At 45.9% G+C, this 18,637-nt stretch overlaps 1 protein-coding gene across 1 annotated transcript in view; it reads left to right on the top strand.

The window, feature by feature from the left end:
- Nucleotides 1-18,637, top strand: part of LOC126163035 (vesicular glutamate transporter 2-like) — a 181,937-nt gene that overhangs the window by 121,873 nt on the left and 41,427 nt on the right. Inside the window, exon 6 of the mRNA XM_049919908.1 lies at nt 3,971-4,098. Coding sequence (XP_049775865.1) covers nt 3,971-4,098 — 128 coding nt within the window. The remainder of the gene's footprint in view (nt 1-3,970; nt 4,099-18,637) is intronic.

Below are 18,637 nucleotides of genomic sequence, written 5' to 3' on the forward strand. Positions count from 1 at the left end.
CACTTCCCAGCAAATTAGGCACACTGTTGCTCCTGGGGTATCGGCGAGGACCATTCGCAACCGTTTCCATGAAGCTGGGCTACGGTCCCGCACACCGTTAGGCCGTCTTCCGCTCACGCCCCAACATCGTGCAGCCCGCCTCCAGTGGTGTCGCGACAGGCGTGAATGGAGGGACGAATGGAGACGTGTCGTCTTCAGCGATGAGAGTCGCTTCCGCCTTGGTGCCAATGATGGTCGTATGCGTGTTTGGCGCCGTGCAGGTGGGCGCCACGATCAGGACTGCATACGACCGAGGCACACAGGGCCAACACCCGGCATCATGGTGTGGGGAGCGATCTCCTACACTGGCCGTACACCACTGGTGATCGTGGAGGGGACACTGAATAGTGCACGGTACATCCAAACCGTCATCGAACCCGTCGTTCTACCATTCCTAGACCGGCAAGGGAACTTGCTGTTCCAACAGGACAATGCACGTCCGCATGTATCCCGTGCCACCCAACGTGCTCTAGAAGGTGTAAGTCAACTACCCTGGCCAGCAAGATCTCCGGATCTGTCCCCCATTGAGCATGTTTGGGACTGGATGAAGCGTCGTCTCACGCGGTCTGCACGTCCAGCACGAACGCTGGTCCAACTGAGGCGCCAGGTGGAAATGGCATGGCAAGCCGTTCCACAGGACTACATCCAGCATCTCTACGATCGTCTCCATGGGAGAATAGCAGCCTGCATTGCTGCGAAAGGTGGATATACACTGTACTAGTGCCGACATTGTGCATGCTCTGTTGCCTGTGTCTATGTGCCTGTGGTTCTGTCAGTGTGATCATGTGATGTATCTGACCCCAGGAATGTGTCAATAAAGTTTCCCCTTCCTGGGACAATGAATTCACGGTGTTCTTATTTCAATTTCGAGGAGTGTATTTGTTTTCTCTTTGGCTCATAGCCGGCCGGTGTGGCCGAGCCGTTCTAGGCGCTTCAGTCTGGAACCGCGCGACCGCTACAGTCGCAGTTTCGAATCCTGTCTCGGGCATGGATGTTTGTTAGGTTTAAGTAGTTCTAAGTTCTAGGGGACTGATGACCTCAGATGTTAAGTCCCATAGTGCTCAGAGCCATTCTTTTTTTACCTCTGCCACCCATTTGTTGTTTGTAGTGGTTACCCCGTCGAAGATCTGTTTCGTCAGTCTGTATGATGGCATTCTGTATAGGTGTCCATAGAATTGTAGTCTGTGTTTTCTAATATTTTCTGTGATTGTCTCCGTATGTTTGTATAGTTCCTCTGTAGGTTTCTTGATCCTTATTCCATTCTTGTCAGTTGCGCCAAATATTTTCCTAAGTATTTTCCGTTCTACTTTTTCTAATTGCCTGATACGTGTATGCCCTAGGATTAGTGTGGTCTCTGCCTCGCGGAGCACCACCGTGGCGTAATTTGGCTTCTTGTGAGATAGAGTTCTTGTTGTAATGATTCCACACTACTTTGTATGCCTTGTCCAGTTTAGTTTTTCTTTCTTCGTTTATTTATTTATTTACTCATTCATCCGTAGACAAGTTTCCTTCCATGGATATCGTCATTCATTATGTATATAAAACTCCGTTCGAACAGGCCTTGAAGGCCCAACGGCACCGACCGACCGCCGTGTCATTCTCAGACCACAGGCGTCACTGGATGAAGATATGGAGGGGCACTTGGTCAGCACACAGCTCTCCCGGCCGTTATCAGCTTTTGTGACCGGAGCCGCTACTTCCCTACCAGGTAGCTCCTCAATTGGCGACACAGGGGCTGAGTGCAAACCGTTTGCCAACAGCGCTCGGCAGACCAGACGGTCACCCATCCAAGTGCTAATCAAGCCCGATAACGTTTAACTTCCGAGATCTGACGGGTACCGGTGTTACCGATACGGCAAGGCCGGTAACTTACATAGGGCAGAAAGAGCCTGTTTCCAAGAAAAGAAATGAATCATAAGACTGCTAGACTCCTTTGATGGTACTCCTTGGTTTTAAATGAACTGGAGTAAATTACAGACTACAGTTTGCAGGGAATGACTGCTGCGAGACGCTTAGGCGTGGAGACATGACAAAAAGACAGGAAGGAGCTGCCGGCCGCGGTGGCCGTGCGGTTCTGGCGCTGCAGTCCGGAACCGCGGGACTGCTACGGTCGCAGGTTCGAATCCTGCCTCGGGCATGGGTGTGTGTGATGTCCTTAGGTTAGTTAGGTTTAAATAGTTCTAAGTTCTAGGGGACTTATGACCTAAGATGTTGAGTCCCATAGTGCTCAGAGTCATTTGAACCACTTGAACAGGAAGGAGCTACCGTGTCTGGACGTGCCCATGAGTAGACTGCCAATGAAGTTGCCAGATTTTTGCTGTACCAACGCAGCATGTTCAACGCTTCTATAAGAAACGGTGTACCACTCACTTACAGCTTTGTAACACGGTGTAAGAACAGTGATCGTGAAAATATCCTAACCGACAGGAATCGGAGACAGGCTTTGTTAAAGGGACGGAAAAAACCGACTGGTTAAAACCGATACTAGTATTTTAGTTCCGAATAACCGGTGTTTTTCGGTATCTTTCTGTTCGCGGTTATAACAGATATTTTTTTTTATTTTTTACTAGTATGCGATAAAGGAAACTAAATATCAATTAGCAATAGCAGCAGTGCTAAATTTTTTCGCTCTTAAATAAACGTTTTTTAAAAAAGGAGTAATTTTTATTTGTAAAATTTGCATTCGTTTAAATAATTGCGTTTTTATAGAAAATGGGAAAAAGATTAGTGCTGTATGAGACAATAATGCCCCTGTATCTGTGTCTGATGGCTCAAGGAACGCGAGTACGTGCAGTGTACAAGACTCGTGCTCCACGTGGCCTGTGTACGGCAGTTCCTCGTTGCCTCCTCAAACATCCGTTGTATTGCAGAATGGCAGCAACTCTAGCCTGGAAATATTTTTACCAAGTCACGTAGCATTGTAGTAAAATACTAGATTAAAGATTTGTCTGTAATTTCTATGAAATAATAAAAGACGAAAGAAATTATCGTAACTGATCTGCTGCCTGTGCCCACTTAATAAGCCTTCATCTGCTTGAAGCCCTTGAAAACAGAGAAATTAACAGGAAAAACCGTGTTTTCAAACTGTTTTCACCCTTTACCACTGACTACTCGTAATGTCTAATTCTGGTACGATCCAGAATTACAACATGATATTTTAGAAGGGTTTCAATAAATTAGAAATCAATTTGAGAATACTGGTGACTTTTTATAATATTCAACCACTTATCACTTCTCGAGAAAATCAGCGAACGGTAGACGGACTAAGTCTTCTTTGACTCAAGCAGTACTCGACAACAGTTTGTTAAAGTTGAAATCTGAGCTTCCCTCTCAAACGTTATTTCTGAAAAAAAGGTAAAGCGTCTCGGATGATATATTTCCACAAACCTGAGGAGCATCTTACGAATAAAGTTACGATCATACGGCATAGAGAATAACATGCTTTCTTCGTGTTATTTCCACGTCAGAAGAATCATTTACTCATCACGAAAGACAAAAAAGTAGCCACTTAAATATGCACAAAATATCCATTTAGCCATAACCTGCTGTGATTTTAATCCAGTCTTCAGCTTAACCATATTTTTCCTTAAAACGAATTAAATGTGTACTTCCAGCATTTAGAATAATGCTGTACTTGAAGAAGGATATGAATACTTTTTTCAATTTACTATTTACTTAACTTTTTCCATTACTGTTGAGGATTTCAGGTACATGTCATCCGTCTTTAGATAATTAACATCCATAGATAATTTAATATTTTAGAATGCCAAAATCCCTTGTGTATGTACATGGGTATGAGTAACCGAGCTTGGTCGCTATCTTTAATTTGTTAACCCTTTTGTTACCACAGAGACTTATAAAACCGATGACTGGTGTGTGTATTGGCATTTCTGTTTCATTGTTCAAGTATCACCTCAACGTTTATTTTCAGGAGCAATTGCTGTGTTGTGGTACGTCGTATGGTTCATGTGTATCGCTGAGGATCCTTTAGAAGACAAAAGAATCACCAGTCAAGAACTTGAATTCATACAGTCTTGTCTTGGAGAAGACAGAAAGACGGTATGTATATTTTACCACATTTTCTCCTGTATTCTCGACTCCTTGGTGTGGATCACTAGTCCACTACTATTCTTGCCTTATATGTATTACCTATAATTTCATTTAATCGGGAGGCAGAGTTATTCTTGGTTTCAGATGGACAATCATTGTTGTGAAGCCAATCAAAGAAGTATCAACAGAGAAAGTGGCAAATGAAATTTTTGTGTGAGCTACAGACTGGTTTTGCACTAAAGGGCTAGCTCTAAATCTTGAAAACCAGTTTTGTGCTGTCAAAAATAATAATAGAACACATCTTTCTTTCAAAATGGAAAAAATATTTGTATATCTACATGCTGACCATTTACAGTTTTTTTCTGTAAAAATTATTAACTATGTCTATACAAGAATCCCTCTGCGGTATGGAAAAACATTGGTAATCTTCATTTGAAAACGCTTCTGCTGTGTATCAGACATTTTATTTCAGTGGGGAGTACGTCAAATAGTTTTATAGCTCTATATTTCACACCTTTATGTGCCAAAGATTCATTAAAGGGTAATACTCTATTAGTCTCAAATTCAGATGGATTCATATTAACTGATTCTTCCATCGTTTCTTGCTAGAACAGCTTGATGGTTATAAATGAAAAGGAAGAGGAATCATCGCAAAATAAATTAGTCAGTCTGTGTCCGTGTGCTCTTAATTGCAGCAAGATTAAAGTTGTTGCGTTCTGACACATTATCATAGAAACTGAAATAAAGTTCAGTTACAGAAATTGAAATCAAGTTCCCTTCGTTCTACCTGTTCTTTATCCTTATCTATATTACATAAAAAAGACTACACATTGATCTTGCCAAAAACTGAGAAGGGATTCCTTTTTGGTGTTGTAGCCGACAACTGCAATAACAGAATTTATTAGCAATCATGACACAATAACTTAATGCAGGAAAAATAGATGAATAGAAAGGAGCTCAGTATGGAAAGCTCTGGAAAACTGTGAGGACTAAGTGAAGTGTAGCAGAGCGGAAATACTGAACTGTGTTTGGTCTTTTAGTATTAAATCAAGACTATGGACTAGATGCTTGTTGATTTCCAGGGCTTCTAACAGGTTGAGTATCTTGTCTTTATTAGCTAAGTGAAGGACATAGGACTGTGGTTGGTAGCTGTGAGCCTCATTCAGCACATGCTCAGCAAATTTGGTGTATTGAGCAACCTCCAACTGCGTTCATGCTCAGCCAACCTATTTGCTATGTCTCTGCCCAGTTGACTTAGCACAATCAGGACAAGTGATTTTATATACCCCACTGTTGACTGATAACTGGATGTTATCTTCACTATTGAAAGAACACAAGGCTGTTGTGTTCATCACATAGTAGCAAATCCTATTATTGCAAGATTTCAGTGTCCAACTTTCCTTTGAAAGCTTCGTTGAGTATGGGAACAAACCAGAGACGATCCTATAAGACATCAGTGAATGAATATTCAAAACATTTTAACTTACTGACTTAAATGAAGGGCTTATTTCAATAGTGGTATAAATCCATTTTTGTTCATATTGAGGTATAGAGGCCTAAAGTTAAATGAGCGCTGAAAAATCTGCAGTTGAGATACCAGAAATATTCAAGCATACGGCTTCTTGCTAGAGATGAACCTTTCTTTCTGTTTGTTTGGCTCATTAATTTCAGAAGCATTACAGACAGAAAAGTGGAGGTAATGGACTTGTACCACTATTGAAATAAGCCCTTCATATATCCACGAAGTTTACTTTTATTTTTATGGCAAGACTAGCTGAAATTAAACGTTTTAACATGTCTGTTATATGATTTTTCCATTTTAAGTTTTCATCAATATATACACCTAAGGACATAGAATTTCCAATCCTGTTTATTATTTCTTGTCTCTTTGGCTCATAAATGTGTGAAATATACAGCTATAAAACTCTTTGACAAAAGTACCCATTGAAATAAAATGTCTGATAGACAGTAGAAGTGTTTTCAAATTTTGATTTCATCCATACTGGATGAGAGGTCGTGGTTGTGAATGTCAATGTTAAAAAATATATCGGCTCAACCACTTGTTTATAGTGTAAAACACTAAGACTGACGCGTTTCAGAAGTCAGGCTTCCATCATCAGAATAATGAAAAGTAAAAGAACCTGTTAAAACTCGCTAAAATGGAACATGCACCAGGCACATTAAAATTGATAATAAAATTAAAACTTCGTGGCAACTTCCCTTGTTGCAGCCGTGTCTTCCAAGGTGCATCTCCACATAGTCGTCAAAATATAAAAACTCTAAAATGGTGTCGCCTATGGTGTTCAATATCTAACCACGACACTCGTGTTTGGCTACGTGGTGTGTGGTATCAACGAAGACGCACGGGCGGTTTACGACGATAGAGAAGCGAGCCATGTGGTTAGATGTTGAACACCATAGGCGACATCATTTTAGAGTTTTTTATATTTTGACGACTATGTGGCGATGTACCTTGGAAGACACGGCTGCAACAAGGGAAGTAGCCACGAAGTTTTAATTTTATTATCAATTTTAATGTGCCTGGTGCACGTTCCATTTTAGCGAGTTTTAACAGGTTCTTTTACTTTTTATTATTCTGATGATGGAAGCTTGACTTCCGAAACGCGTCAATCTTAGTGTTTTACATTATAAACAAGTGGTTGAGCCGATGTATTTTTTAACAGTGTTTCCAAATGAAGATTGTAAATTTGTGGTAAGGTCGTATGGGACCAAACTGCTGAGGTCATCGGTCCCTAAGCTTGCACACTAGTTAATCTAATTTGAACTAACTTACGCTAAGGACAACACACACACCCATGTCCGAGGGAGGACTCGAACCCCCGACGGGGGCAGCCGCGCGGACCGTGACAAGGCGCCCCTAGGCAGCTCGGCTACCCCGCGCGGCTTAAATGAGGATTAAGAATGTTTTTCTATGCCACAGAGGGATTCTTGAATAGAGACAGTTAATCCTTTTTACAGGAAAAAACTGTAAATGCTCAGTATGAAGATATATAAATACTTTTTTTCCATTTTAAAAGAAAGATGTGTCCTATTATTAGTCAGTTGGCGAGTTCCAGTCAGAACGTTTTACTCGAGTACGATCTATTGAACACGTTCTCACTAACAGAAATGTTGTATGTCTTCTTCACACACATCTCATGTACCAAAACCGTCCTCCTCCACCGAGGGATCTGACTGTCAGTCGGAGTCTTTCTTTTATAAACGCAAGCTATGAGTTAATAGAGACGAATAAGACTTGTCTTCGAGGAATATACCGTTTTACGTATTTCAGTCGTTAACAAGGTCCTTTACGCTATCCTTATTTCTGACACTACGGCTTTCACAAAACAGTGCACAGATTCTCTCTTTTTCGTGCAGATTCGATTTTGCGACATTCGTGCTGGTCAATAGCAAAGCACCTACAACAGGTGCCTAGCAACATATGCGTTGTAGTAGATAACACCCACTCCTACTCAGTCCACAAAACATTTATATGTGAGTCCTTACAATATTTTGATCGAAGAGTGCTTGGTCTACGTATGTGTATGTTAACAGTATCGGTCCACCCAATAACCTTCCTACATGCACTGATGTGCAAAACTTAAAGACGAAAGTAACTTTCTCAGTTGCGTTACTGCCAAGAAACGTACGAGGGTAATCCCAAAAGTAAGGTCTCCTATTTTTTTATAAGTACATAGACCTGTTTATTTCTACAGTGGTTCACATCAGCTTACAGCTTGAACATTTAGCTATTTTTCGACATAATCACCATTTCCGTCGATGCATTTTTGTAGACGCTGTGGAAGTTTTTGTATGCCCATGTCATACCAGCTCGCCGCCATGCTGTTCAGAAAGGTATGAACCTCTTCTTTCACCTCGTCGGAGCTGAATCGCTTTCCGGCCAAATATTCTTTTAACCTAGGGAACAGGTGATAGTCACTGGGTGCCAAGTCAGGACTATAGGGTGAGTGGGTGATGGTATTCCACTGAAACTGTTGCAGGAAAGCAATGGTTTGCCGAGCGATGTGTGGGCGAGCGTTGTCATGGAGGATGTGTACGCCCTTGCTCAACATTCCTCTTCTCCGGATCTGAATTGCCAGTTTGAGTTTTTTCAGAGTCTCACAGTACCTGTCAGCGGTAATTGTGGTCCCGTTTTTGTTTGAATTTCCGCGGCTTTGGCGAAGAAGGATGCCGCCACTGGCGTGATGATGATGATGTTTGGTTTGTGGGGCGCTCAACTGCGTGGTTATCAGCGCCCGTACAATTTCCCAACCTTTGCTCAGTCCAATTTCGCCACTTTCCTGGATGATGATGAAATGATGAGGACAACACAAACACCCAGTCATCTCGAGGCAGGTGAAAATCCCTGACGCCGCCGGGAATCGAACCCGGTACGCCGTGCTCGGGAAGCGAGAACGCTACCGCGAGACCACGAGCGGCGGACCCGCCACTGGCGTGATTGTTGCTTGGTCTCAGGTGTAAAGTGGTATGCCAAGGTTTCGTCACCCGTGACAGTTGAGTCCGGAAAGTTGTCCTGTTCGGCTGCAAGGCGGTGAAGAAATGCGTGGGAAGCATCAACTCGTTGCCGCATGTGGTCCGCAGTCAGCTTGCGTGGCACCCATCTTGCGCACACGTTCCGGTAGTTCAATGTTTCCGTTAAAATTCTGTGAGCGGTGCTTCGGGAAACCTCAGGAACCAACGTGCAGAGATCGTCCAGGGTGATCCGCCGATCTTCACGCATGCTTTGCTCAACCATCAACACTGTCTCCTCAGAAATTGCCGGTCTCCCGCTCCTTTGTTCGTCGTGAAGAGCTGCAAACACTCTACACCACTTACGAACAGTTTTGACATCCATGCATGACTCACCATACACTTCCATCAATTGGCGATGGATTTCAATCGACGCAATGCCCTTTGCGTTCAAAAACCGAATAGCTGCGCGCAATTCGCACTTGGCGGTAACATGCAGCGGGAGCTCCATTCTCAACGGCTGCCAAGCCAAGACAGCGCCTCAGCGCTGCGTGCGCATGTTTACACACAGCGCGTAATGCACTATTCATAATAGTGACCAACTGCCACTCCAACAGAATTCTGCACTTATAAAAAATAGGAGACCTTACTTTTGGGATTACCCTCGTAGCTAGATGAAACTTGGACCACACATACACTCCTGGAAATTGAAATAAGAACACCGTGAATTCATTGTCCCAGTAAGGGGAAACTTTATTGACACATTCCTGGGGTCAGATACATCACATGATCACACTGACAGAACCACAGGCACATAGACACAGGCAACAGAGCATGCACAATGTCGGCATTAGTACATTGTATATCCACCTTTCGCAGCAATGCAGGCTGCTATTCTCCCATGGAGACGATCGTAGAGATGCTGGATGTAGTCCTGTGGAACGGCTTGCCATGCCATTTCCACCTGGCGCCTCAGTTGGACCAGCGCTCGTGCTGGACGTGCAGACCGCGTGAGACGACGCTTCATCCAGTCCCAAACATGCTCAATGGGGGACAGATCCGGAGATCTTGCTGGCCAGGGTAGTTGACTTACACCTTCTAGAGCACGTTGGGTGGCACGGGATACATGCGGACGTGCATTGTGCTGTTGGAACAGCAAGTTCCCTTGCCGGTCTAGGAATGGTAGAACGATGGGTTCGATGACGGTTTGGATGTACCGTGCACTATTCAGTGTCCCCTCGACGATCACCAGTGGTGTACGGCCAGTGTAGGAGATCGCTCCCCACACCATGATGCCGGGTGTTGGCCCTGTGTGCCTCGGTCGTATGCAGTCCTGATTGTGGCGCTCACCTGCACGGCGCCAAACACGCATACGACCATCATTGGCACCAAGGCAGAAGCGACTCTCATCGCTGAAGACGACACGTCTCCATTCGTCCCTCCATTCATGCCTGTCGCGACACCACTGGAGGCGGGCTGCACGATGTTGGGGCGTGAGCGGAAGACGGCCTAACGGTGTGCGGGACCGTAGCCCAGCGTCATGGAGACGGTTGCGAATGGTCCTCGCCGATACCCCAGGAGCAACAGTGCCCCTAATTTGCTGGGAAGTGGCGGTGCGGTCCCCTACGGCACTGCGTAGGATCCTACGGTCTTGGCGTGCATCCGTGCGTCGCTGCGGTCCGGTCCTAGGTCGACGGGCACGTACACCTTCCGCCGACCACTGGCGACAACATCGATGTACTGTGGACACCTCACGCCCCACGTGTTGAGCAATTCGGCGGTACGTCCACCCGGCCTCCCGCATGCCCACTATACGCCCTCGCTCAAAGTCCGTCAACTGCACATACGGTTCACGTCCACGCTGTCGCGGCATGCTACCAGTGTTAAAGACTGCGATGGAGCTCCGTATGCCACGGCAAACTGGCTGACACTGACGGCGGCGGTGCACAAATGCTGCGCAGCTAGCGCCATTCGACGGCCAACACCGCGGTTCCTGGTGTGTCCGCTGTGCCGTGCGTGTGATCATTGCTTGTACAGCCCTCTCGCAGTGTCCGGAGCAAGTATGGTGGGTCTGACACACCGGTGTCAATGTGTTCTTTTTTCCATTTCCTGGAGTGTAGAAAGAACTACAACAGTATAGTACAGAACGTAACTGAAAGGCATACGCAATAAGACGAACAGAAATGACACTTTTATTGAAAGACAGTAATTACAGGCAAGTCATCACGATATATGATGGTCCCCTGCACATTACAGTCTGCAGGACATGGTACTTAGTAGGGTGTGTGATCACCATGGTCAGCAGTACATGCTCTGCAACGTGCTCCCATACCGGTCAAAAGGTTGGTAACGAGTTCTGTTGGAATGGCGTTCCATTCCTCTACTAGCGCGGCTGACAACTGCTGAATGATCGTTGGCGCATTTAGGCGTGCCACAGTACGTCTCCCCAAGGCATCCCACACGTGCGCGATGGGTTTTGAGTCGGGCCAATGGGCAGACCACTCCATTCGCCAAATATCTTCTTTGTCGAAGAGCTCCGTGCGGGATTTCAAAGAAACGTGTGATGTGGTGGCCCTCAACTACGTACCCTCAAGCTCAGAGTTGAAATATTAAAACTTTTGGCTGGTTTCGTTGTCTAGGGGCTGTGATACGTAGTTGCCGCATTACAACCCAAATACTGTTGAGTCTACAGTATACAAAATGAATAGCCACATGAACCGAATGGTCGAAGGTTCCTATTACTCGGCAATTGCGAATTTTGAATGTTACATAGAAATTTATAAATAAAAGACTGCAATTCAGTAAAATCTGCAGGTACTATTTTAGCGACTTCAAGTGATGAGTACGATAGCAGAAGTATCTTTAAGAATGCCCTTTATTACTGTAAAACACTTATTGCTGTCGGTGGTCCTGCAATTAAATAAAATATAAGTTGAATAACAGGGAAACAATAGATTCCTACTTCACGTAATTAGTTATGAACAACAACATAGCTCGCGAGACATTCACTTCTAAACGCATACAACGTCTTCACTGCAGAAGCAACGGAAGTCTCACAAGCGCACAAGTCGGCACTACGAAATATTTCTATCTCCCGCGACCACGCGCAAACTGCTCCACACTCCAAGCCTTTCTCGCAGCTCTGCGTCCGTCGCGCTGTACTGTCCACGACTCCGTGTCCTGTGCGACTGTTCCTCGCGGCGCACTGTTCAGAACTCTCCCGAGTCCTCTCCCGTACCGTCCAGGTCTCCCCCGTGTCCTGTGTAACGATCGCTGTGATTGGCTAGAGCGCTCCCGCCCTGTCTCCAAGCCAACGCATACTCATAAACATAATGAGACAAATTCGAAATACTGGATTTACATTTAGATAACTTGAAATTAAGTAAATATTCCTACGGCTGGACGATAAACACGCTCTAACACACATTATTAAAAACATAAACAAATCAAATAAACATCTACAAAAGGAATGGAAACAAAAGGTAGGGCAGTAGCGTAATGTCTCTGTGCTTTCTAAAACACAGTAAATACTTAACCAATTTCTTCATCAATAGGATATATCGGATATAAACAAAGACATAGACGAACAAATATAATTATAAGCATGCTGCCACCGTTTTTTCGTGTTACTGTGGAGTTCTTTTGGCCTGACGCGATCAGTAGTAATCGGCCACTTTGACTCCAATAACTCACGTACTATTGAAGTTGCATGCCTGTAATTCATACCAATTTAGGTTTACACTAATAGCTTTCTAAAGACACGTCGATCGACAAAATCGGATGAACCGTTTAGATTTTGGTAATTCGTTGCTGGGTTTTACTTGTATAATTTACAGTCAGACACTAAACTTTAAACTAATAAAGATATTGAAAATATGATTACACCATCAGAATTGTCGTGCAAATAATGGCAACATACATGTTTCTTTTTAAGGTTCCTCTTGCTATTGTTAATTTCTATATGAACTGTGAAATGTCTGCCATTATGGTTTCACAACGTCCACCGTCTTTGGCACTACCGGAATACAAATCTCCTCCATCGACACAAAGCACAGTCCTCACCACAGCGTCAACATGGAATTCCCAGCCGCGCGGCCTGGACCATGCGCCGGGGCTACCCCTATTGTCCGGCACCACGCGGTCGACCTGCCGAACGGTCGGCGCGGCCACGCCAACTCCGAACTCAGAATATTTTCAGGATGCCACAGCTCGTCCGTTACCTCACATCCTCCACCTGTGCTGTTCGTCGCAATCGCGCACCGTCATCCATAAAAAGGAAGTCACGGACGAATGCACCCGTGAAAAGAAGCACATGGGGAAGGAGTCACACTAACGATGGTCGATGAATGTACAGTGGTCAAAGGTTTGGAGATCAGCAAGCTGATGCAACTACACTCCTGGAAATTGAAATAAGAACACCGTGAATTCATTGTCCCAGGAAGGGGAAACTTTATTGACACATTCCTGGGGTCAGATACATCACATGATCACACTGACAGAACCACAGGCACATAGACACAGGCAACAGAGCATGCACAATGTCGGCACTAGTACAGTGTATATCCACCTTTCGCAGCAATGCAGGCTGCTATTCTCCCATGGAGACGATCGTAGAGATGCTGGATGTAGTCCTGTGGAACGGCTTGCCATGCCATTTCCACCTGGCGCCTCAGTTGGACCAGCGTTCGTGCTGGACGTGCAGACCGCGTGAGACGACGCTTCATCCAGTCCCAAACATGCTCAATGGGGGACAGATCCGGAGATCTTGCTGGCCAGGGTAGTTGACTTACACCTTCTAGAGCACATTGGGTGGCACGGGATACATGCGGACGTGCATTGTCCTGTTGGAACAGCAAGTTCCCTTGCCGGTTTAGGAATGGTAGAACGATGGGTTCGATGACGGTTTGGATGTACCGTGCACTATTCAGTGTCCCCTCGACGATCACCAGTGGTGTACGGCCAGTGTAGGAGATCGCTCCCCACACCATGATGCCGGGTGTTGGCCCTGTGTGCCTCGGTCGTATGCAGTTCTGATTGTGGCGCTCACCTGCACGGCGCCAAACACGCATACGACCATCATTGGCACCAAGGCAGAAGCGACTCTCATCGCTGAAGACGACACGTCTCCATTCGTCCCTCCATTCACGCCTGTCGCGACGCCACTGGAGGCGGGCTGCACGATGTTGGGGCGTGAGCGGAAGACGGCCTAACGGTGTGCGGGACCGTAGCCCAGCTTCATGGAGACGGTTGCGAATGGTCCTCGCCGATACCCCAGGAGCAACAGTGTCCCTAATTTGCTGGGAAGTGGCGGTGCGGTCCCCTACGGCACTGCGTAGGATCCTACGGTCTTGGCGTGCATCCGTGCGTCGCTGCGGTCCGGTCCCAGGTCGACGGGCACGTGCACCTTCCGCCGACCACTGGCGACAACATCGATGTACTGTGGAGACCTCACGCCCCACGTGTTGAGCAATTCGGCGGTACGTCCACCCGGCCTCCCGCATGCCCACTATACGCCCTCGCTCAAAGTCCGTCAACTGCACATACGGTTCACGTCCACGCTGTCGCGGCATGCTACCAGTGTTAAAGACTGCGATGGAGCTCCGTATGCCACGGCAAACTGGCTGACACTGACGGCGGCGGTGCACAAATGCTGCGCAGCTAGCGCCATTCGACGTCCAACACCGCGGTTCCAGGTGTGTCCGCTGTGCCGTGCGTGTGATCATTGCTTGTACAGCCCTCTCGCAGTGTCCGGAGCAAGTATGGTGGGTCTGACACACCGGTGTCAATGTGTTCTTTTTTCCATTTCCAGGAGTGTATATGCCTCCCCACATCATAACACCTAGACTACTAAAACGGTCATGTTCGACAATTTTCCTGGCCGCGTTAAGCGTTCCCACCAATCGCCATATGAGGGTACGTCCAGCACCGTCGAACAGGCTCGGTTTGGTGGTCCAGGTGTAATGGTGTGGGGAGGCATAACGTTGCATTGGCGTATTAAATCTTTGAGCTCGGAGCACGCAACTGTCATTGTTATTGTGACACCGTACTCCGTCCCCATGTGCGTCTATTCAGGCGCTGACCTCATTTTTATGGGTGACAATGCGAGACCACGTCGAACAGCGCAGGTAGAGGGGCTCTTGGGACGAGAGATATTCGGCGACTGGACTGACGTGCGTGTCCTCCCGACGTGAATCCTATCGAGCACGTACGGCATGCCTTGGGGAGCCATACTGCGGCACGTCCACATTCGCCAACGACCATCCAGCAGGAACGCACTACCATACGAACTTACCACCCTGTTGGCCAGCAAGGAAGCACGTTGCGGTGACAGACACATAATCCAAAAACCACTTTCGTCCATAAGCTTTTCACAGTTGAAGAAGGTGATTTCTTTGTTTGCAACTAAGCATATGACAACAGATGTTGATTTCGAAACTTCGGTTCATGTAACTTAGGTGGACACCTACTAAGAGGACAATTACGATTTTGGATGAAAAATATATTTCCACAGTAAAAATACGAGGGCAGTTCAATAAGTAATGCAACACATTTTTTTTCTGAAACAGGGGTTGTTTTATTCAGCATTGAAATACACCAGGTTATTCCCCAATCTTTTAGCTACACAACACTATTTTTCAACGTAATCTCCATTCAATGCTACGGCCTTACGCCACCTTGAAATGAGGGCCTGTATGCCTGCACGGTACCATTCCACTGGTCGATGTCGGAGCCAACGTCGTACTGCATCAATAACTTCTTCATCATCCGCGTAGTGCCTCCCACGGATTGCGTCCTTCATTGGGCTAAACATATGGAAATCCGACGGTGCGAGATCGGGGCTGTAGGGTGCATGAGGAACAACAGTCCACTGAAGTTTTGTGAGCTCCTCTCGGGTGCGAAGACTTGTGTGAGGTCTTGCGTTGTCATGAAGAAGGAGAAGTTCGTTCAGATTTTTGAGCCTACGAACACGTTGAAGTCGTTTCTTCAATTTTTGAAGAGTAGCACAATACTCTTTAGAGTTGATCGTTTGACCATGGGGAAGGACATCGAACAGAATAACCCCTTCAGCGTCCCAGAAGACTGTAACCATGACTTTACTGGCTGAGGGTATGGCTTTAAACTTTTTCTTGGTGTGTGGGTGTGGCGCCACTCAATTGATTGCCGTTTTCTTTCAGGTTCGAAGTGATGAACCCATGTTTCATCGCCTGTAACAATCTTTGACAAGAAATTGTCACCCTCAGCCACATGACGAGCAAGCAGTTCCGCACAGATGGTTCTCCTTTGCTCTTTATGGTGTTCGGTTAGACAACGAGGGACCCAGCGGGAACAAACCTTTGAATATCCCAACTGGTGAACAATTGTGACAGCACTACCAACAGAGATGTCAAGTTGAGCACTGAGTTGTTTGATGGTGATCCGTCGATCATCTCGAACGAGTGTGTTCGCACGCTCCGCCATTGCAGGAGTCACAGCTGTGCACGGCCGGCCCGCACGCGGGAGATCAGACAGTCTTGCTTGACCTTGCGCCGATGATGACACACGCTTTGCCCAACGACTCACCGTGCTTTTGTCCACTGCCAGATCACCGTAGACATTCTGCAAGCGCCTATGAATATCTGAGATGCCCTGGTTTTCCGCCAAAAGAAACTCGATCACTGCCCGTTGTTTGCAACGCACATCCGTTACAGACACCATTTTAACAGCTCTGTACAGCGCTGCCACCTGTCGGAAGTCAATGAAACTATACGAGACGAAGCGGGAATGTTTGAAAATATTCCACAAGAAATTTCCGGTTTTTTCAATCAAAATTGGCCGAGAAAAAAAATGTGTTGCAATACTTATTGAACTGCCCTCGTACCTGGACGAATACCAGGACCCAACTGGCACACAAATTCAACTAGTTTTGGTTCCAGAATGAAAGAGAAATAGGTCTTTGAAAAAAATCGTCATATAAAATCATCAAGTCTACAATGTTATTGTTACAGCACTATAGATGTACGCATATAATTAAATTTTTCTTGAAAAAGACGAAGTTTTAAGTTGTTAAGCTCCTTTCGTACTTCTTCTGGTAAAACCTCGCATGGTGAAGCAAACATTATAACAAAGGAAACTCCACATCGCAGCCCCTTAAGATTTAGTGGTAAGATGGCCAATTGTATAGCCCGTCAGAAACTGATCAAGCATGAAAGAGGAAGAAGATGGCTGAACTGTGGAAAAAAAGAGGCAAAACAGAAACAGTTAACGCTCCAAGATCACTATGAGCGACATTCAGCGAACTGATCGAGCATGGCGGCGTGGTTATGTGGGCTGCAAAGGGGAAGATCTGGGTTCAAATCTCCCTCGTGGCCCCCTCCCTTTTCATTCTTTTCAAAAATTATGAACTATCCGTCCGGTCGTTGATGTATCCGTTCGGTGTATTCAAATTTGTGTCTTTATCGTGGTGCAACGTCTGTTTGCAACAGCGACGTGTAACGAAGGGACGTCCAGACGTACGTACCTCCTGTTCGTTCTACAAAAGTACCTGTTATGCCTCTTGAGTTCCGTTTCGGAAGTTTTGACTCGAATTCCTTTGTTGTACTATTGCTCAGGCCTGTTTATTTGTTGTTTCCATTTCTGTGAGAGGTCTATGAGGCATCTCGCCAGCTCTCACTATTCATCACATTTACTTGCGACGTTAATATATTCTTACCACATGACTAGCATTCTATAACCAGTGTACAGTACGACAATTGCGAAGACCACAGAAGGAGAAGAGACACGTCAATGGCCGGTCGGAGTGGCCGTGCGGTTCTGGGCGCTACATTCTGGAGCCGAGCGACTGCTACGGTCGCAGGTTCGAATCCTGCCTAGGGCATGGATGTGTTTGATGTCCTTAGGTTAGTTAGGTTTAATTAGTTCTGAGTTTTATGCGACTGATGACCTCAGAAGTTTAGTCGCATAGTGCTCAGAGCCATTTGAACCATTTGAACCAGACACGTCAATGACGGAACGGACAGTTCACAAATTGCGACGGGCAAGAAAAAAAAGGCCCTGAGAGAGAGAGCTGAACACGGATCACCGGCTTTGCAGTCCAACACCGTCACCACACAGCCACGACGCAGTTGCTCTAGCAAGCCGCTCGATGTTGAACTTCTTGAGCTTCGCCTGTTCATTATTTCTATTTTGCTTCTTTTTTCACAGTTCAGTGCACCTTCTTTCTGTTTTCATACTTGATCTGTGTTCATCTGTGGACGGGCTGTCCACTGGGCCATTTTACCACTTTTACCACTAAATACGGTGGAGGGGGCGGGGGGTGGGGGAGGGAGGGTCTGCGAGGGGGAGTTTCCCTTGTAAGGTTCGTTGAAAGAAACCTCTGACATTGGCATGCTGAATAAAGTGAATTGGCAGATTCATGAAGACAGACAATCATACCACTGAACCCCATTTACAAAATTTCGAGAAGCAATGAAGAATCCAGGAACATACTGCAGCCTCTTAAGTATCGTTCCTGCGGGGACTGAACACAAGACTTGACTAATTACAGCACGCGTTACAGTCATAATTCCCGTGCTTCATACAGAAGACCCAAAACGTCATAAATGGCAAATACCATCGGTCATGCAATACACAGTGGTTTGAATGAATAAGTAGATGGAGACTGAAAACAAATAGCCTCAGTTAATTGACATGCCATTAAAATCTTGTAACGTGTTTATTTTATTCTGAATGTGTTTCTTTTGCTTGCCGTGGTCGCCACTTATGTTATCACTGAAGTTCTCTTATGTTGATAACATAAAACACGTGCGTCAGCGCGGTGTAGCTGCACGGCTAGAGGCCCCATGCCAGGAGCGGCGCTGCCCCTCCCGCCGGAGGTTCGAGTCCTCCCTCGGGCATGTGTGTGTGTGTGTGTGTGTGTGTGTGTGTGTGTGTGATGTCCTTAGCGTAAGTTAGTTTAAGTAGTGTTTAAATCTAGGGACCGATCAGCTCAGCAGTTTGGCCCCTTAGGAATTCACACACGTTTGAACATTTTTTGAAAGTTTAATATTGTGTAAACAATCTATATAACAGTTACAAACCTACTCCCAACAAGACACTTTTC

The sequence above is a fragment of the Schistocerca cancellata genome, chromosome 2, assembly GCF_023864275.1.
Source record: "Schistocerca cancellata isolate TAMUIC-IGC-003103 chromosome 2, iqSchCanc2.1, whole genome shotgun sequence".
NCBI lineage: Eukaryota > Metazoa > Arthropoda > Insecta > Orthoptera > Acrididae > Schistocerca > Schistocerca cancellata.